This window comes from Brachyhypopomus gauderio, chromosome 5 (assembly GCF_052324685.1).
Source record: "Brachyhypopomus gauderio isolate BG-103 chromosome 5, BGAUD_0.2, whole genome shotgun sequence".
Taxonomy (NCBI): Eukaryota; Metazoa; Chordata; class Actinopteri; order Gymnotiformes; family Hypopomidae; genus Brachyhypopomus; species Brachyhypopomus gauderio.
Window position 1 is genome coordinate 32,014,362 of NC_135215.1, and position 21,442 is coordinate 32,035,803.

At 44.3% G+C, this 21,442-nt stretch overlaps 2 protein-coding genes across 2 annotated transcripts; one reads left to right on the plus strand and one right to left on the minus strand.

The window, feature by feature from the left end:
* Positions 1-354: 354 nt before the first annotated feature.
* Positions 355-2,290, minus strand: pclaf (PCNA clamp associated factor). The gene is made up of 4 exons (XM_077007157.1): positions 1,962-2,290; positions 1,045-1,134; positions 645-819; positions 355-518 (listed from the first exon to the last, which is right to left on the minus strand). Exons 1-4 carry the CDS (start codon positions 2,005-2,007, stop codon positions 485-487), a joined length of 345 nt encoding a protein of 114 aa, XP_076863272.1. The 5' UTR covers positions 2,008-2,290; the 3' UTR covers positions 355-484.
* A 1,723-nt stretch (positions 2,291-4,013) lies between these two features.
* mov10l1 (Mov10 like RNA helicase 1) lies at positions 4,014-19,515 on the plus strand. The gene is given in 32 exon segments (XM_077007158.1): positions 4,014-4,461; positions 4,557-4,602; positions 4,729-4,821; positions 5,017-5,204; positions 5,519-5,678; positions 5,763-5,875; positions 6,205-6,392; positions 6,518-6,658; positions 7,974-8,342; positions 9,382-9,579; positions 9,732-9,846; positions 9,990-10,167; positions 10,263-10,333; positions 10,444-10,535; positions 10,656-10,714; positions 10,809-10,918; positions 11,396-11,471; positions 11,612-11,793; positions 11,876-12,022; positions 12,165-12,286; positions 12,489-12,588; positions 12,680-12,826; positions 13,017-13,190; positions 13,408-13,557; positions 13,808-13,915; positions 14,081-14,221; positions 14,397-14,488; positions 17,804-17,877; positions 17,880-18,228; positions 18,393-18,562; positions 18,740-18,832; positions 19,061-19,515. Coding segments are annotated over 30 exon segments (4,509 nt in total). The 5' UTR covers positions 4,014-4,461; positions 4,557-4,602; positions 4,729-4,730; the 3' UTR covers positions 19,372-19,515.
* The last annotated feature ends 1,927 nt before the right edge of the window (positions 19,516-21,442 follow it).

Below are 21,442 nucleotides of genomic sequence, written 5' to 3' on the forward strand. Positions count from 1 at the left end.
TAGGGGAGAGAATCTCATCCGGGTCACGAGGTCATTACAAAATAAAAGTCCTCCTACACAACGCCACCCAAGTTGGCGAACCTGCTTCCACACGCTTGGGGATGGAGGGCGGGACGTAGTACACCAGTTACTCGTCGTTGCGGTAGATCTACTCAAGTTCAGGACTGAACACGTAGTTTCCCCCCGTAGTTCTGTGTTTATGTTGCAGTGCAACCCGTTTTAAGACTCCCATTCAGCCAAGTCTCTCATCTACCAGCGGGGTCGACTCTGGCTTGATTTTACAGACGTGACTAAATACATGTCAAACTGATGGGACATTTCCACGTTTTTTTAAGGATCAGCCAGAAGCCCCAATTCTTGAAAAAGAGTTTATTAAACTTCTATACAAAAATGAAAAAAATTATTTACATAGATTTACACTACAAATTCAGGCTATTCCTTGTCGAAATGGAAACATTAATTAAAACATTAATCAAAATGAGAATTATTCATCATCGTCTTCTGGGAGCGGTCTGGATCTGAAAAAAAAGTATAACACATAGCTGGAGACATTTGATTCTTAGCAAACACCAGAGATTAAAAAAAAAACACAACCAAAACAACCTAGGTGACAAATGTTCTTGACCAGTGCCCCCAGAACTTACTTTCTGGGCATTTTAGACACTCCGCTGCCCCCGGCTTCCTCCCCATCAGATACTGGATGCAGGTTCTCCTTCTCCGGCTTCCTGCCAGGGCCACCAAAGAAGTCCCCTATGCCCTTCTGCCATGTCGGGGTGGGACGTGGACACACGGGGTTCCCGCCAGCATATTTATTTTTCGCTAAAACGGAAAACGAGAATACTTGCGACCACATGCATAACAAAAAAAGTGTTTAATAATTACATTCAATCGCTTCCTCTATAACCATGGTTGAAAACACTTAGACACTTGCACTTACAATATTAAAAATCATTTTTTTATTCTTATGCATTGGACAAGGTATAGGTAAAGGAAATGATAATGTAGAGTAGCTTTCTGGTGAACAAAATGAAGCGTTGAACAAACCAGGGGTTCCTGCTTGAGAGCTGCTGCATCCTGAGGCATTGGCGGAACTGGAGGCGCCAAGCGACTTCCTAGGCGCCGAAGCAGCGACCGCTAAAACCAGACACTCGGGTTAGTTTTACCATCATCCCTCCACCGGTTCAGCCGTTCAACTAAAGCTGTAAAATTAAACTTTACCACCCAACTCCGGAAAGGCTGCAGCAATCAATGCTGGCGCCATTTCCCCCTGTAAATAACGTCGAGTGTTCCCTCACTTATCTACATTATATACACTAGTTAGGCAATAAACACAATATTTACTCTAATTCAATGTCTGCACGGCAAAAACGGAGAATAATATTCAACTAACAGACGGGTAGCTAGACCAAAAAAAAAAAAAAAAAAAAAAAAAAAAAACATGCTAACTTCTAGAAAAAGTCCATCTACTGTTCGATTACCTCAGTATCCCCGCTTACTGCTTACACTTATGAATACACAAAATATATTTAAAAAAATAAAAACACCCAGCCTGTGATCCAGTGACTTTAAAAACACAAAAAGGAGCCAATCTAGCTTATTATGTTTTATTTTCCCCCCTTGGATGTCATCTAGACACCGGGCAGCTAGCCTAGCCTAGCTAACCAGTTAACACCAATGGGCGGGAGACTGAGGTACTGTAGCGGCTAGCTAACCTACACTTATACACCCATATATAACCTCACATACACTTATTACCATACAACCTACGCTTTCTACTAAATCTAGACGTAAACCTATACTAAGAGAACGAAAACCTGTTTTTTATAAATAAAATATATATAAATGCAGTTATATTATTATGGAAACGAAAAGTACCTCAACTAACACGCTAAGTAACGTTAGCTGGCGCGAGGCCCCAACAGTGCACCGACGACACGGCGACGGCCGTTACTCCCGTTTACCTTTACGGTAGGTGGCGGGGACACTGTCGGCCTTCGTCCGGACCATCTCGCTCCCGTATTAACGCGTCTTCTGGCGGTTACCGTCCCGAATGCGGAGGGGGGTTAGTGGTAAAAAGAAGTCGTCGCCGGTCCTTCCCCGACACGGATTCAAAGAAGTCGTCTCCAGCGCTTCCCGCCACCCTTTTAAACGCGGGGCAAATACGGGGTGGTGAGGAGGGGCAAACGAGCGCGTAAGAGTGGTGGACTTGGAGCAACAAAAGACCTCACACGCCTCAGGATCCCCACCACACCAACCTGACATTAATACTTATATTTACTAAATACATTCACCATTAACCTTCGACAATCTCGGTATCTTATCAAACAAATAACGAGTGTCAATAACAAGTAATTTAATTTTAAAAGAAGCGCGGGTGGGCTTGCTTATATATTGAGATGATTCTTTTTTTACTTTTCTCATTTTTATATAACATATATAGATTTTTTATTTTAAGTGTCTTATTTATTTGTTCTTAGTCGAACCTTTCCGACTACTAAAAATAAAGTCATTTTCTTAAGCATTATTTTTCACCAATTATACTGACACCTAGTGGCCTGGATGTTTCAGAGATTAGTACTAATCTACAGTATTTTCAAACGTGAAATGTGCTAGTTTTGTCAAATGTGATTTTTTTCACCGCAATCTAAATTTGTCCTCCGCATTTAACCATCTGTGCATTTAGAACACACACACACACACACACTAGTGATTACTAGGGGGCTGTGGTGCACACGTGCCCAAAGTGGTGGGCAGCCCTAGCCCAGCACCCAGGGAGCAGTTGGGGTTAGGTGCCTTGCTCAAGGGCACCTCAGTCATGGACTCAGGCCTGGGAATCAAACCCACGACACTCCGGTCACAAGACCAGTTCTCTACCACAGGACTATGACTGCCAAACATGCCCACCCGTATCTATATAACTCAACTTATTCCGTGGTACAAGTAACGAGGTCCACACACAGCATTACACGTACATGAAAAATAAGACTTTGCCATACAATTAGGTCTGCATTAAAGGAGCATTCCACATTTTCCCTCTGAAACACTTATGTCTAAGCCTCTTCAAGATTCATTTTAAAAAGAACTAAAACTAATTAAATAGATTTAACACCACACAACATGCTTTCCAGATCGTAGTAATGCAGCAAGGTTTGACTTCTCTTATACAACAGACAGTGAGTTATATGGTTAAAAGCAGTAAGGCAATATTGCCCCCAAAACAGCAATAAAATCTTTAAAAATTCTGGCTAATAAAACATAATGCAGTGAAACTGAGTTATTGACAGTACAAAGAGGTTAAATAAACAAATTGTACAGAATGCACCAGTCCTCACAAGAGCCAGAAAGTTTGAGCACATCAGTTTTGTCAGGTCTGCCCTGGCTTCCAGTTCAATTTAGAATTTACTTTAAAATATTCTTGAGTATGTATAAAGAGTTAAATGGTCTGACCCTATATATTTTTTCTATACACTTGTGTTTATGGATGCATAGTAATTAAACCAATCCACTGGCAGCACAGTGCACCTTACAACAAGTTGTATCTGTACTTGTAACGTTGACAACATGAACCTAGCTGGGCAGAGGAGCATATCAGGAATCAAGAATGAACCGCTCACCTACACATCATATAGGTATTGTGTTCTTGTGTCTGGGTATGTGGATTGACTATGTGACTTCAGGGGAAAAAATCTGCATATGTCATGATATCTGACATTTTGTGTTATGCTTTGAGTGATGCTAGGTTCCTCATTCAGATAAGTAAAGATATCTGGCCACAGAACTGATGGCCATTTCAACAAATGATCCCCCTCGTCTACAATTTTGTCTTGAAGAATCAAAGTGATAGTGGAGGGGTTTGCTATTCTCTAACTGGGCCCATAACTGGCTTGAGTCAGGTCATGGGTCAGGACCAATGGCTTGTCTTGTTATTTTGCCAAGATGCCTATTCTAATTATGATACAGTATTTTATTGGCTGCTGATTAGAACCCAAGACAGTCAAATGAACTTTAGAACAATGGTTTACTTTAGCTTTCAACCAACCTTTTAAGTTTACTTTATTTTGGATAACATGACATATCTTAGTTGTTTATCCATATAAGTTTGTTTAGAGAGTTCGTTCTCATGCTTATTTTATGTTCAGGGTATTTCTATGTGATTTGTCTTTGTGCACAAGTGAAGGTGTGACGTGTGCTAGTGATCTTAATTAACGCCACGTTATTTGAACTGGGGACGGTTTTTTTTTTAATAATTGTCTTCGTCTCGAAACGAGACGGTACATTTAGTCTTTTATTGCGTTGTATTACATTTCTCACCGAAAATAAAAGCGTGAGTTCCCTTGTTGTATTACTATCTAGTTTAGTAATATTGTTTATAATAACTATTAGCTGTTTTGGACTGTTTCCAGCTGATATTTGGCAGGGAGAAGTGAACTAACCACCACGTGTTGGCTAGTTGGCGACCAAGTCAGTAACTATTGAATTTTGTGTGATTTCGTGTACTTTTTTATATATTTTTTGCTAAGCAATTAACACTTTAAATAACATATGTTATCTTTTAGACGTCGAGCGCTGCTTCAGCTCGTTAAGTGATCTATCCTAGCTGAGGTAAGTAGTCGGCTAACTTCGTTATCCCGATTAACCGGGTAAACGGTTAATTTTCTGAGTTGTGTGCAGCGTAATTAGATAACGAATGTCTTAATCCGTTTAATCATCTCGATCGTCCTTTGGTAGAAATGGTGACAGCTGTACAGTTTTTGATATCCAAGTTGCTCTCGCCGCTATGGAGGACTGTAGAAGACGAGGATGAGGGCATTTACGGCGGCGGTAAGTTGTCCGATTAATCGATTTCTGAACATCGACGTGGTCTCGCTGAAGAGTAGTAATATTTCACAGTTAAATATGTGTCCTTAATACACCCCACATCTCGCTAATACAAAACTGAATAGTCCATAAGTCATCACTTGAGCTATTGCTTCAGGCACATCGCTGGCCGGCTATTTGTTTGTTTCACCTGGATAGGTGTGGAGGAACTTCGCCAGGTGCGAGGGGGCATTGTGACCCACCTGTGTGAGGACTACGGGCTGGTCGATCACTCCGTGTGCTTCACCCCCGCCGAGGTGCTCGGCGGCGTGCCGCTGTCCGTGGGAGACCACGTCCACACACTCGCCGTGCGAGACGGAGCCGGCGGAGGGTGGAGGGCGCTGAGGGCAAGTGTTGCCTGCTTCATGCACATCTTTACGGGGGGGATAATCGAGGTCCACTGGGTGGAGGTGGCTCCCTAGAGGCGCACACACTATTAAAATGCGTGTTGGTAGGCTACAACTAACAGAGTAGCCAGCTTTGCATTAAGCTGTTAGGTCAAGTATTATTAAACATTTTTTTGTGAAGTGTAAAACACTGTTGGACGTTGAAATAATGCTGTATCAGCTTTCATGTGTATATTCTGATTAATATTTTAAATATTTTGGTTTGTTCCAATGGTGTAATTCCAGACTGTAATTGGTGGTGTTCTTTGCTCAAGGTCGAGAAGGCGATGGATGCTTGGGAGGAGGGGGGGAAGGCCTCGTGTCAGTTGGACCCTGACAAGCTCAGACCTCTGATTGGAACTGTAACCTCATGTGACAAAGATGGAGGCTTTATAAATCAAACAACCTATTTTCCTAGATCAGCCTTGTCTGAAGGTAAAGTAACTTTTACTAATGTACAAATAATGGTGCACATTGTATGTATAACAGATTTGTCTTTGCGTCGTCTTCCGTGTTCAGGTTTTGAACCCATGAAAGGTGACTGGGTTCAGGCAAACTACTTCATCAGCCCAACAGAATGGAACAGTCAGGCTGAAAGCGTCAGGCCACTACGGTACCAGCGAATGGACCATGTGAGTCTCTCACACACTCTCATTTAGGTGTTCTGTTTGCCATCACCTGTCTTTTTCTGTCTTTCACTTCAGGTACGGTTTTTTCATCTCTTGGGTTTTACATTAGTTCGGGTTTATCCATATTGGTGGTTTTTTAATTATTTTTTTTATTTTATTTTTTTTAATGAAGATTTTTTTAATACTGTTTAGTTATTTTACATAATGAAAGATGTAGGATAATGTTGGATAATTTATCAACACATATTCATGCAGTGGTATTATATTCACCCCATGCGCCTAAAAAAGAAAAATAAGTTACGGTGATGCATCTTTCTCTCCATCTGTTGCAGGTGTGTGTGTCAAGTGTGTTTGGTAGAAATGGGGTTGTGGAAGACAGTGTGTTTTTCAGTCTGGACTCCCTGTTGCTGCCTGCTGGGTATAGACCCACACCAGGAGATGTAGTGCGTGTTGTTGTAGTGGAGAGTAGCCAGTCATTCTACAGCTGGAGAGCCCTCTGCATGGCTCCCATGGAACACAGGCAGGTCTCTCGTTCACACACACACACACACACCATCTGCTCACCAAGCTTTCATTGGGGCATTTATCCAGGAAAGTTTGAATGTGAATTTTTATTGTCCCACACATTTTCCTTACTTTGTGTAGCCTGAACGCGATGGTGCCGGTCTTTCCTGAGGCTGAGATTCAGACCCTGCTGGAGAATAAGGGGGGACTGGTGGTCAGTAAAGAAACCCAGTTTGGAACTCTGCTGCTTGGGGAGAGCAGTGAGCTGCTGATCTGGGTTCAGTGAGTAAAAAAAAAAATTATTACATACACTCACCGGCCACTTTATTAGGTACACCTTGCTAGCACTGGCTTGGACCCCCTTTTGCCTTTAGAACTGCCTTAATAATTCATGGTATAGATTCAACAAGGTACTGGAAACATTCCTCAGAGAGTCTGGTCCATATTGACATGATAGCGTCACGCAGTTGCTGCAGATTTGTCGGCTGCACATCCATGATGTGAATCTCTCGTTCCACCACATCCCAAAGGTGCTCTATTGGATTGAGATCTGGTGACTGTGGAGGCCATTTGGGTACAGTAAACTCATTGTGGTGTTCAAGAAACCAGTCTGAGATGATTCACACTTTGACATAGGGAGTTATCCTGCTGGAAGTAGCCATCAGAAGATGAGTACACTGTGGTCATAAAGGGATGGACATGGTCAGCAACAATACTCGGGTAGGCTGTGGTGTTGACATGATGCTCAATTGGTACTAATAGGCCCAAAGTGTGCCAGGAAAATATTCATTGCACCACCAGCCTGAACCATTGATACAAAGCAGGATTGATCCATTCTTTCATGTTTTTGATCCAAATTCTGACGCTATCATCTGAAAGTCACAACAGAAATCGAGACTCATCAGACCAGGCAACGTTTTTCCAATCTTCTGTTTCCAATCAATCTGAGCTTGTGCGAATTGTAGCCTCAGTTTCCTGTTCTTAGCTGACAGGAGTGGCACCCGGTGTGGTCTTCTGCTGCTGTAGCTCATCCACCTCAAGGTTTGACATGTTGTGCGTTCAGATCTGCTCTTCTGCATGCCTCGGTTGTTACGATTGGTTATTTGAGTTACTGCTGTATTTCTATCAGCTCGAACCAGTCTGGCCATTCTCCTCTGACCTCTGGCATCAACAACATTTGCGCCCACAGAACCGCCGCTCACTGGATATTTTCTCATTTTCAGACTGTTCTCTGTAAACCCTAGAGATGCTTGCGTGTGAAAATCCCAGTAGATCAGCAGTTTCTGAAATACTCAGACCAGCCCATCTGGCACCAACAACCATGTCCTGTTCAAGTCACTTAAATCACCTTTCTTCCCCATTCTGATGCTCTGTTTGAACTGCAGCAGATCGTCTTGGCCATGTCTATATGCCTAAATGAGTTGCTGCCATGTGATTGATTTGACATTTTTGTTAATGAGCAGTTGGACAGGTGTAGCTAATAAAGTGGCCGGTGAGTGTAAATAAGACATCTGAACTGAGGTAATGGCATGTTTTGTTTAGTTATTGCTTATAGTTCTCACTTCAAAAATTCTGTTTTCCTTGTTTTCTCATATAGCAATACAGGCTTGGAGACCCACACACTGAAGTATTGTGAATTTGCTCTCTGGGACTCTGAAGAGCAGTTTACTCTAGGCCCTGTACCACCTTCTGCTATCTCCAATACTGAGGCAAACTGTAGGCTCCAGCAAACCATCAAACAGACCACCCCTTTCACACCTTCCTCCTGTAGCTCCAACGAGGGGCAGGATGTAGGCAGGGTCGGGCCTGCGGAGGAACCCGGAGAATGCAGTGACGGTCACGTTAAGGTAGATAAACATAGTGAGGTCAAGGATAACGGAGAGATGGATGCTGAGGAGAAAACGGAGAGAAATGTGGAGATCGTACCAGGAGAGAAGCTGTCCATCACCGTGAGCTGTCGGGCTAAGTAAGTGAAGGAACGAATTGAATGGCGGTGAACTCTCCTGTTCTTCATTTCAGACACAAGTCAGCTGAACTGTACTGCCGTTTTCCTTCCCTCCCCAGCATTTAGACATGTAAAAGTGAAAGTAAATACTTTAGTTGCCCAGTGAATCTGTCTGGGCTTCCACAGATAACTTATTTCTTTGTTCTCTCATTAATACAGTAAAACGACCTTGAGAAGGTTAAACTGGCCTGCCTTTGCTTTCTAATTCTCATATTCATGTGTGTAGTGAACAGTGATGGCTTAGTTACCTTGAAAAAGTAATGTGATTACTCCTTTAAAAAGTAACTTAGTTACATTACATATTACTTGTTTTTAAAAGTAACTACGTTAGATTACAAGTTACTTTAGTAGTTGGGCCTACATTCAGCAACAAAATGAATTTTTCCAATACTCACTTTATTGGAAGTGCATTTTTAACGGTAACAATGTATCTCCTGACATTACATTTGTGTTGCTGCTGTTGTATTATTTGTAAACGTAATACAAGCGAACTATTCAGTCAGACGGCTATTTGTTGTGAAACGAAATACAATTACAATTTCAAGTTAGCCAAAATTCCAGCACTTTTCAACCCTGAAACACAATGCAACATTAAAATTCTTCAGGTAAATTGTTCCTTCCCCTGTTTTTGAGGGGTATTTCTTTACACTACCACATATCGTTACAGACAACACTACACAGAATGACGTGAACGCGCTCGCGTTCTCACAGGTTCATGCGCATCGTGCCGGAGTTGAGCGCTACGGTCAGACGCAAAAGTATAACTGAGCCAAGAAGAAAGCAAAAATATAAAAAATATATTTTTATAAGGAAAATTAAAATAGTAACGCAGTTACTTGAATAAGTAACTTTAATCTGATTACTGGACCGGAAATAGTAACTCGTTATATTACTCGTTACTGAAAAATGTGGTAAGATTTGAGTAAAGCGTTACTAAGTAACGCGTTACTGACATCACTGGTAGTGAAGTGGCTGCTATAACTTGGTGTCCTCTTCACAGGAGTCTTGGTCGGTGTGCAGAGCTGCTCCTGTTGCACTTCTCCTCTTTCACCATCGGGCGGCGCCTGGAGGTTGAGGTGAGGAGTGCTGAGGAGAGTCTGTTGAAACCCAGCGCCCCCTACAGCCCAGCACAGTCACTACCCTCATCCCAGCAACCTGCTCAAGTGGTCACGGTCATGGCTCCTGCACCTCCACTCAAGTAGGTCTTCACAAATATATGAGCGCAGGTAGATGTGTTTTAAAGGTGTGGATAATCCTAAATCTACTCCTTCACAAATGTTGTTTCTCTGACTCCCTCATTTCATTTTCAAGGAGGCTAGATGAACGATATTCTCCTGTTTTAAATTGCAGGCTTGTGAAACGTCATCTGCCTAACTTCCTGGGGACCTACCAGGTGCCACAGGCTCTCAGGGCGTGCGTGGAGGGCCAGAAGGACGTGCTTGTTGTTCAGCCTGCTCTCGGGGAGGTGCGCCATCACTTAGGCCGGAGGTTTTCTTGGTGGGGAGGGTGTGCTTATGTGTGGTTTGTAGGTTACCGCAGCTAAAAAAAAAAATCTCTGAACTCTGAGGAATAAGCTCTTTATCAAATGTATCCTTTTATTCCCCCAAGCCCCTGTCTTTATCGTCCATGTCTGCTCGATTCTCCGCCCTATTGTGGCTGGAGGAGCTGCAGGCTGAGAGAGAGCTCAGGGAGTTCAGTATCAATGGCGCCCTCCTCAGGAAGGGAGCGGTACACCTGCACCTGGAGGTGCCTGGTCTTAGCGAGGGAAGGCCCGCCCTCTTCATAGGTGAGCGTACTCGCTTCTTTTGATTACAGAATTTCGTCTGACTCGTAATCCCAGTTTTATGCTGAAACCGTTTGTCCGTGTGCTCCTGTGTGCAGGAGACAAAGTGGTTCTGAAGAAGCCCTGCATCGGTGGGATAGTAGTGGAGTATATCGGCTACGTGACCGAGGTGCTTCGCTTTTATTTTGAAATCAGAGAGTTTGAGTTTTATTTTTGGCTCCGAGACTTTTAATTCCCGTTGGAATCTCACATTCTGATACTGCTGCCTGATGCCTGTAGATCAGCGAGGAGGACGTGAGTTTGCGGGTGAACGCGGAGTTTCACAAGTGCTACCTGGGGGAGCCTCTGGACGTGGAGTTTACATACAACAGGTGCTTGTTGAACCAGTCGTGGAGCTGTGTGGTGCAGCTGTTGGGGTTGGCTGTTATTTGGAAGCTGGCAGAGAGTGTGAGCGTTCACGTGTATAATAAACATGTCTCCTCCGAACGCAGGCTGCCCATGAGGAGGTGCCACTGTGCTCTGGAACAGGTGAAACACTTTGGAGAGAATGGTGAGCTGGTGTTTCTTCTACATGCCTCTTTTAGCCTTTCTTTGTGTGTGAAACCCAGACAGTGATTTCTGGGTTGTTCGTGCTGCGGGTTTAGTTCTCTTCCCCAGTGTTGTGCAGCTACAAAGCCCGGTGTGGACCGGACAGTGGGGCACTGAACACCCCTCCAACGGGGATCAAGATGAGCCTACCAGAGAAGACCAAGAGGTAGGTAGGGGGGTGTGTGTGTGTGTGGGGGGGGGGGGGGGGGGGGGGGGGGGGGGGGACACTTTACTTCTCTTCCTTATAAATGCCTGTCCTCATTGAATGTTTTATCTGTGACACAGCAAGAATAAATCTGGAGATGCTGAATTGGCCTGGAACATCCAGCTGACCCAAAAACATTTATAACATTTGCCATGTTGGCGTTGACTGATTCTTCACTGGGTTTAAGTGCACATATCTAAAAAGGCAATATGTTCTAAAGTTATTATAGTTCGCCATTTATAAAAGAGGAACAACAGAATTAAAGCAATTAGAAAGTACAGAAATAAGTGTAGACATATTATTTGCTTCTCAGTGCTGCAATGTTGCTGGAGCAACGTTTGGCTTTGCCAACGCCAGCCAGATTATGATCAAACCTAATCGAGACTTTTGTGCCAGTGATTAGCATGTCTACATAAAAGCTGCATTTATATTCGACAGCCGACGTGTAAGAACGGGGGCAGACCACCGACTCTGACAACAGACATGATCTCTGTGGCTACGCAGACCAGAACAGGTAGGCCCTTTCTGAGTATGGAGGTTCTGGTTGTGCGTTTAGTCACTTTTGCAGATTTGTATCGGCACCTTTTGTAACACCTATAAGGGGGGAGGTGGCGCTCCAAACTGATACACATCATTGGTTGTTTTGCTCGTCAGATTTGCAAGTGACTACTAAGCCCATCCCGAGACCGGGCCGGTTCTTTAATGATGACCTGAACCCCGCCCAGAAGGAAGCAGTCAAACACATCCTCAGGGGAGACTGTCGTCCCACTCCCTACATACTGTTTGGTCCTCCAGGCACAGGCAAAACGATCACACTGATCGAGGCCATACTCCAGGTTCTGGTACCTTTAATGCTCAGAAATGGACCAAAATGTAAGTCTTCATCCGTGGTCGTATTAACCTAGGATGTGTTAGCAGGTGTACCACCGTGTTCCTGGGAGCCGTGTGCTGGTGTGTACTCCCTCTAACAGCGCCGCAGACCTTATCTGTGTTCGTCTACACAACACTGGCTATCTGCACACAGCCAGCCTGGCGCGTGTCAATGCCACCTGCAGACAGGAGGAGGTACTGCAGTGTTTTCAACAATTCTTAATTGTACTTGGTTGTACATTCCATATGCGGAGCAATACAGTGGTTGTCTGACCAACCACATAATGTCCTGGTTTGATCTTCAAAACAATTTCTTGGACGTTTGCTCTCTCCACAGTCCATTCCAGAGGTGCTACGTCAGTACTCTCGTGCTGGGGAGGATGTACGCAACGCCTCTTTTCACCGGATTGTGGTCAGCACCTGCTCCAGTTCTGGGATGCTTTACCAGATCGGCTTGCGGTGAGGGCTCATGTTTAAAGTTGTACGCCTCGTTTGTCTCAACACTGATCAGTGGTTTATGAAAGACTTGGGTTTTCAGCATTTATTAGCCGTACCACATATGATGTAATGGATGTAGCTTTTAATTATTGTTGAAGGCATAAGACCCACACTGTGTGTGTGTGTGTGTGCGTGTGCGTGTGCGTGTGTGTTCATTCCTCAGTGTTGGCCATTTCACTCATGTCTTTGTGGATGAATCTGGTCAGGCCACTGAGCCAGAGTGTCTGATTCCCCTAGGCCTGCTGTCGGAGAAGACAGGCCAGGTTAGGCTACTCGTTGTCCGATCAAACTGCAAGGCATGCTGGGTTTTTTCTCACTGCTCTCCCTTTCCTCACCACCCCTTGTCCTCTCCAGATTGTCCTGGCTGGAGACCCTCACCAGCTGGGACCGGTAGTGAAGTCCAAGCCAGCTGAAGCGTTTGGACTTGGAGTGTCTCTGCTCGAGAGGCTAATGGCCACCCCACTGTACTCCCGGAGTGAGAAGGGCTACAATCCCTTATTGGTGAAGGAGAAATTGGCTCTCTGTTCTAAACCAGTGGTCCTTACCACCTTAAATATTTGATTAATAGGACAAAAGTGCAAATATCCATTACTGTCCAATTATGTAATCTAGTTGTTTATCTTTCTACTGGTTGTAGTACAGATTTGTCTCTTCTCCTCATGAGCTGTTCTTTTCGTGACCTGTTCCTCAGGTCACTAAGCTGGTGTATAACTACCGCTCACATGAAGTTCTGTTGGCTCTACCGTCCCGGCTGTTCTATGGGGGGGAGCTGTGCGTCCGCTCACAGAGAGCCGTGGTGGACTCCCTGTGTCACTGGAGCCATCTTCCCACCAAGGGCTTCCCACTCATCTTCCATGGAGTCAGGGTACAGTGATTTTGTTCCTATTAATCTTTCTGTATTCAAGAGGGGGGGGGGGGGTATGGGATTGCTTACCTTAGTAAATACATTAAGTATTCGTGTTTGGGTTTTAACATTTGTGGTCAGAATGGATGGTGGATTAATCTCGGGCCGCAGTCATGTAGAACTGTGTCCAGTGGAGTCCTAAAATGAGTCTGTGGCCATGACGTTCTCCCTCCTGCAGGGTACGGAGATGAGGGAGGGCAGTAACCCATCCTGGTTTAACCCTGCAGAAGCAGTGCAGGTCATGTTCTACTGTTGCCAGCTCGCCAAGAGACTCTACAACCCCATACCAGCTGCCGACATTGGCATCATTGCCCCGTACAAAAAACAGGTCACTCACTTTTTCCGTGATATTGATGTGTGTGTACACTGAGCGGTCGTGGTTAAACCCACCTGCCTGATATTGTTCAGATTCTTGCCCAATTTTCCTGCATCCAACAGACTTCAAAAACTGACTGTGTGCCTAACACATCCCACCCCTTGACAGATGCTATGGAAACAAAACAAATTGGTGTGGTCCACTTCACCCGTCAGTGGTTTAACGTTGTGACGTGTGTGATTTTGTCTGATCGTGGGGTCAGGTGGAGAAGATCAGAGTGCTTCTACACAGGGTGGGGCTTGCCGACATTAAGGTGGGCTCTGTGGAAGAGTTCCAAGGGCAGGAATTCCTGGTCATCATCCTGTCCACGGTAGGCTGCTTCATCTACTCTGGACTAATCCATGTGTAGTATAGACGCTGCTCAAAGCTGCAGGTTATGCACTAGGGATGTTTTAATTCTGTTTAGCACCATGCTTTTTGATCAGGCCAGGAGAGTGTGCTGAAGATGTTTCTAAAGCAGGTTTGAACCTCTTAGGTGCGTTCCAACGAGGATCTACCAAGCAATGACCTGCAGAGTTGTCTGGGCTTCCTGTCCAACCCCAAACGCTTCAATGTGGCAATCACTCGTCCCAAAGCTCTTCTCGTCGTTGTTGGCAACCCACACATACTGGTTAAGGTAACCCTGCCTTGGAACCATCGTTATGTGGTAATCAGAAGGGAAAAGAAAAGGGGGGGCGGGACCTTTTGCATGGCTGCCCTATATGAAAGTCATTCGTCGGGGGCGGATCAGACGTTACTTGATTTGACTGGCATTGTTTTGTAGTGTTTTGACCAGTGCTTTTGTCTTACAGGACCCATGTTTTCATGCGCTGCTGCAGTACACACATGAGAATGGGGCGTTCCTTGGCTGTGACCCACCCGTCTCCCTCAGAGCAGCTCATAGGTGGATCACTCTCACTGTCCAATCACAAAAGCTTTTGCACGTTCGTACTGTTGGAGGTTACAGTACACCTCTTTAACAACATGCACCGTCTTGGTCAAGCTTAATTTATGATTTTGTGAGTAAGCTTCAGTGTCTATACAGTGGTACTGATTATCGTATCATTTTCTCAGGGTTGTTGAGTAGGTAATGGAAAGCACATGCTAGATTATGATCTACTGTACGTTTGTCTTTACCCCTGTAGGCCTGCATCTGATAAGGAGGAATGAAGATGTCCAGCAGATGTTTGGCCTGGAATTGTTGTAATCTTTGCCAAGTACTATGTGTGCAAAATAAAAGAACAGTTACATGATACTGTCCCCTTTCACCTTCTTATTCGCAACAATCTGCAGAACAAAGTTCATATTTGCACTATTGTATGACTGTTGCAGGTATATAGAATGATGTATAGTTTCTATGTATTAAATCATCATAAAATGTAGGTGAAATCTTGTAAAATAATGTGGATTTTACTCTGAATTTCCTAACCTTTTTTTTTTAAAACAAGCCACATGTCTGGTTTAATCCATAAAAGTGTGTGTGTGTCTCCTGTTTGAGAGTTCTGAGCAGTCTGGGAGTCTGTGACTTGCAGACAGTGCTGTCTGGGCGGGGCAACGTCTCCCTTGTGGAGTCTGGATGTGACAATTGAGTGCCAACAACTCTTTTGTGGTGTCGATGTGAACAAACCTTCCTTCATTAGGTAGTGAGACAAACTTTCAAAACGTTGAAAATAGCAAATGAATAAGGAGAAACATTCACTTCTTAGCTAATTTGCAAGATGTGAGGTCCTATTCAACACATTCCCTGGCCAAAAACACAGTTGAGCGGTCACATCTCAAAGAAAGGTTACCGGACTTGGGTCTAAAGCTTGGTGTCTGAACTGAAGGAAGTATTATATTGCATGAATGTGTGGATGCTGTCAGAATGGGCAGTAATGAGTGGAGACTGCATTTATCAGTTTGTCTGGCTACATGTCTACATGCTCTTTGATGTATGACTATGGTGCCAGTGAGCTGTCTTAAACCCTAGTCTGACGGGAGTGTGAGGAAGGGTCTATGAGCTTGTGCACACTTGTGTTGTCACGAGAGACCTATTTCGTGTTCGTTCAAGTAGAGGGAATGTAAGTGCAAATGCATGTATCCATGTTCTGATGTGTCCTGAGTGTTCTCTTCATGCTGCTTCATGCTAGTATATGTGAAGCCAGCCAGAGTGGGATTGGGGTGATGTTGAAGGAACACAATGGTATTTACATCGGCTCTTAATCCTGGTTCTTTGCAGAATTCTGATTCTTAATTTTCCCGCTTAATCTGACAGCTGCTGGCTGAATCCAGAATGTGCATAAAAACAAGGCCTGCACCTACTTAAGATGTCATTTCTAAAAGACCTAGAAGACATTTGACAGAAAGATACTGCTATGAGGCCCATTAGTAACTTACTGCAGCAACACAGGCATAAAAAGGGGCAGGAGAACCATTAGATAGAAAAACATGCCTCTTGGGGGTATTGGGGTGAGAGGAGGGGGTGGTTTGTTTGAACGTATGGGCCCTATTGTTCTTTTAAATGGGCCTGTATCTCTAATTGCTCAGTTAGGTCCCCTTGCTAACTGCCGTCTACACAAGCTTGAGCCAGGGTAGTAAAGGGGGCCATGGAGACTGGGGCCGGGGGGGACAGGACGGGAGACTAGAAGGGGCTGCTGGACTGGGAAAAAGCATATGGCAGCAAGACCAGCGTCCACAGTCCAGTCTCACGCAGTTCAAATAATAACCACTGAGATCATTCTGATAATGACGTTGATGTCTCTCCCTGAGTGCCTTAACACTGTATTTTTTGGGTGCATCAGTATTTTCTGCATGGATGAGGCCTCAGAGTATGAGCTAGTGATCTAGTTCTCGTATAGATGACCGCTTGAAGTTGGAGATCTCTGGCTACAAGAAGCTTGATGTACATCTGTTCACTGTGAGACAGTCAAGTATATATCGGGAGATGTTTAATATAATTGTGTGATAAGACCACTGAGCCTTTTGGGGTAGATTCTGGAAAGGAGAAAGATCTCTACTGCAGGCACCTGTTGCACAAACACATTTAAATTTGCTGTAATTTTTCAACAGTCCATCCAAAGTTATGCATCTATCTGCAACATTTTGCATCTATCTGCAAAATGTTCAATGTAAATTAAAGAAATGAACCAGTAAATATCTTTTGGTTCAGTGATGGGTAATAACTACGAGTATATTTGTACATCAGGGACATGTGGAAATTTGACCATTTTATGCAAGAACCTATAAATACATGCACAAGCTTTAAGTCCACACACTGAGCTGGAGATACTAATCGATAAATATCTTGGCTAGATAATAGGCCAATGCCGAAGACTTGGACATTGAATAACGCCACCACGCTTGAGAAACCACTCCATAAAACACTAAAAAGACTATAGTGAGGACATGGTAGCTGCGTGGTGTATCGTTCAGCATTTAAATATCAATGGCTCCCCGTTTAGGCAGATCAAAGGTGACCAAGCGGGCAGGTAGACTGCAGACAGGGCTGCCCTAATGGGAGACTGTATGATGAAGTCTCTTGGGTTGGGGAAGCTCAAATTAACATGGGGAGACAGAGAAGCTGTCATCAGTTAGGAGACTGCCTGTCTGTCCACCAGCCCCCTCTCTCCAACACTTACAAAGCTTTTATTCTACACCTGAGATATATGGCATTTCAAATAAGTAAAGTGCTCAAAATTGCAGGGGTTTTGGGAATGAAAGATTTTAAACATTTTCAAAAATGCTACAGCCATTTCTTGTTAAATTTCTTGTTAAATGGCTGTTTCTCTTTGTGTTAAATGTATTGGCCAAGCTTCTGTATTCATGTCTTCAGCACATGTTCATTTTTAATACAGCGACACCCCCCCAAGAAAAAAATAACTTAGTCTGCAAACCGATATGATAAATACATCAATCATAAAACACCATCTAAAAAAATCCATTTGTAAAAACCCAATGAAAGATTTCTGTCATTCTAATTCATTACTCATCATTCCATGGATGCTTTAACCATCTCTGCAAAATCTCTGACATAATGTGTAAATTTTGGTTTTAAAAGGAGAAAGATGCTTTTTTAAAACCTCATACTAAATTGTTCAGGCATCTCCAGACAGTGGGCATCATTTCATGGACACAGGGACCAAGTCCCCCGTTTGTTTAATGTCCCCTCCCTTCTGTCCCCCTCCCTGCGTCTGCATGTAGTTATCTCCTGCTTAGCACGTCGTCTACGCCTCTTTGATAGGTCGTTGATAACAGCCCTGCCTGGCTCTGCTCCATGTGTATATAAACAGGACATCCCATTCACTCACAAGTATTCAACCAGCTTTGCCCGTGACTGGACCTCCTTCTGTCTGACAGGACCATTTTCTCCACCCTCTGGAACTACATGGCTCTCATCTCCGCCCTGGTCGCCTTGTCTCTTGTGGCCCAGATCGGTGCCTTCGACCTGGGTCAGTCAACCCGCTGTGTGGCCATTCCACGCCAGCTAAGCGTGTGCCACGATGTGGGCTACTCAGAGATGAGGCTGCCCAACCTCTTGGGGGACATCAGCCTGGAGAAGGAGGTGGTGCCTCGCTCTGAGGACTGGAGATCCCTCCTGCAGACCGGATGCCATCCGCAAGCCCAGGCCTTTGTGTGCTCCCTCATTGCTCCTGTCTGCCTGGACACGTAAGTCTTCCGCATACCTGCTCTCCTCCAGAAAAGCATCAGTCTTTTAAAATCCTTTTCTCTCTATATTAATATTTCTTTAAAACCCCATGTCCATCTTTCCTGTTCTACAGTCTCCTTTCTCAGTCCTTCTCTCTGAGTAAACATCTCCGCCTTGTGTGCAGGTTTATCCAGCCGTGCCGTAGTCTCTGCGAGGCCGTGAGGGACAGCTGTGCCCCTGTCTTGGCCTGTCACGGCCGCATGTGGCCTGAAGCTCTGGACTGCAACCGCTTCCCTCCCCAGGAGGACATGTGTCTAACCCCAATGCCCAAACATATAAGCAGTTTCTCTAAAGGTCAGTGTCCTGCCTATCTTACACCGTCTCTGCTAGGGGAAAAGCCTAAACCAATAACAAAGTGTATGGTATTGGCGCCTACAGCCGCAATAGTGCTGAAATGTATTTATTTATTGTATACATTTTTTATGGTTCAAACTGTTCCAAATTATTACAATCATATCTTTCGTTTTATAGATTTGCCCCAGGCTGTCTGCCAGACCTGTCCCACAGTAGAGGAGCTGCCTTCTCTGAAGACAGTCCTGGACGCTCTCTGCCTCAGTGACTTCGGTAAGAAACAGCAACCAAAACCATTATAATCTTATAAGGAACCCATATAAAGCCTTCTGTTTTTGCAGGTGAACAAAATTCGATTGTTCGGGAAAATGTCCGATTAATTAGGGTTTTTTTTGCCACTAGAGGCATAGCTAGGCTAGTTAAACATGCAAACAAAACCACCATGTCACACGTGACTCATTTTTGTGTCTAATTTTTTGTCTTTTTGTGTATTTTGTGTAGCGGTCAAAGCCAAACTTTTCCGCCGTCGCCTGGCCTCGGCGCAGCCGGAGCTGGAGGTGGAAGGGACGGTGGACTTGGTCGTGCGGGGCCCGCTGCTCCCCTACGACACCGCCAACCTGCTGCAGCAGTGGCTGCTCGTTAACCTGCGGTGCGCCCACACGCTGGTCCGGCCCGGCAGGGCGCAGCTGTACTTCATAACCGGCAGGGCGCAGGCCGACGGCACGGTGCTTCTCACCAACCTGTTCCCCTGGCTGAAGAAAGATCTTCACATCGCGTCCGCCACGCGCAAATGGAAACATTACAAGTGCTGAGCGCCTGACAACAGAGAACTCTCCTTTACAAAAGCCCATGTGTAAAGAAAGACCAAAGGTGTGAGAATATAACGACGTATGGTAAAATGTTAAATACTACCATGTGAACTGGTGTTTGAATGTGAGATCAAGTAAGAGATGTTGGTGGAGCTGGCTCTTACTGGTCTTGGTTTCTCTCCTACTGGTCAAGCGGGCATCTCACACAGCTTCGTAAGCACATAGAAATGTAATGCACTGAATTTTGTACATAAAGAGTCTAGAGTTAAATGATTTGTAAAGAAAATCTATATTCAAAATACCGTTGTATTTATGTTTGTCTTTTTGGGTGTTTCTTTCAGTGTTTGTCAAAAGGATATAATAAATCTAATCTTGGAATAGATTCTTTTTCTGTTTAATTTCTCATGGAAAGGAAAGTTTAACAATGTAGGCTATACTGCAGTGACAATGGGCCTGATAACTGTGACTGTGAGCAGTGAGAATATTAACATTATTAATATTAAGTGAGTTTGTTAACTCACTAATTCCTTTTGGGAAGGATCAGTGGTGATCATTAATTATTTATAAAATTGTTTGTAAAGCACATAATTATTAATAGTTGCACATTCTAAACAAACATTCATAAAAGAAAATACTGTTTGTCTGGTATGCTGCCCATATTAATGATTCCAATGCAAGTAATTTCCCTGCGTGTATTTCTCATTTCTTACATAACTCATACCACTTGTTTTTGTCGGTCTGAGTTTGATTCTCTTTCTGTGCTGTCTCACTGAGGCTCTCAAACTACAGACCTTTGTGTGTGTGTGTGTGTGAGAGAGTGAGAGTGAGTGAGTGTGTGTGAGTGAGTGACTATTTCTTTGCTAGCAAATGTGAACAGAGTTGCCACAATTCATTCTCCTTTGCTACCTCATTATGACTCCATAGACACAATGGAGAGGGAACACATTAGAAACTTCCGTACTGCGCTACAAAAAGCTGCCTCTGTGCCAAGCTTAGCAACATTGTTCCTTCTAATTCATGGAGTCTGGCCCACCATTGACAATATGAAGTGTGAGTGGGGGGGGAAGCTATTGAGAGTATTCTGTCTTTAAGGGGTCTGGGAGAGTAAAAGGGAGGGAGACCTCTCACAGCTGGCCGATTGAGGAGTGGATCTTAGTCGGCTTTTTATGGCTCTTCTATGAAGCCTCCGATTTTCTTTCATTCATCTGGAAAAATGGGCAAAGGACTTCAAATGGATTCACATGAGCCAACGTTTAAGAGCCTAAAGATCATAATGGGACAACAATTCCAGCATGGCTGTTTGGGAAAGGCATTTGCAATGGAAGTGATTGAGAGACACTTGATGTCTGGCATGAGGCTGGAAAGGAATGTGAGACGTTGGTCTAATTTTAAGGGATAATTTCATTGAGCACACTGGGACTAAAAGACATTGTAATTATAACAGAATCTAAATGATTATTCCAGAATGGCTATGGAGAAAACGTCCAGAATGACTCGCATTGTTCAGAATGCACATTTAAGTTGATCCTTCACCTTATTTTGCATTGTGACAAATAGATATGTGCTATTGCATGAGGATATTTTTGTGTTTTGATGTGTGAACATCATATAATTTCCAAACTCCTTCCTACTTTATGTATTTCCCATTAACGAGGGAACTGCTGACCTCTCTGTGTTGTACTTCTATCTAACACTGCGCTACAGTGGCTGTGCTCTTTCCTCTTGTACAGCCCAGAGCTGAGACCGATAGACACACAGTGTGATCTAAAGACTTCTCTATCCTTCACCCTAGCAGTCATAAGGTAACCCTGCGCTGGTAACCCACACAAAAGCCGATCATCAAAGCAGCTCCTCGTAGTTAACCGTAAACGCATTACATATTCATCAGCAGACGGCAGGGCCTCCACCAGCGAGGGGGATAAAACTGCAAATTTGATTACAAGCGCCCTTTGGCTCGGTGACCACGGCACAAAGGGCCTGGCTGTCTGGGCCGATTACCATGCCCAGCATGAGGTGATGTTTTACCCCACAGAATCCCCCAGCACCCCTTGCACCGGGACATGCCTGTTTAGTG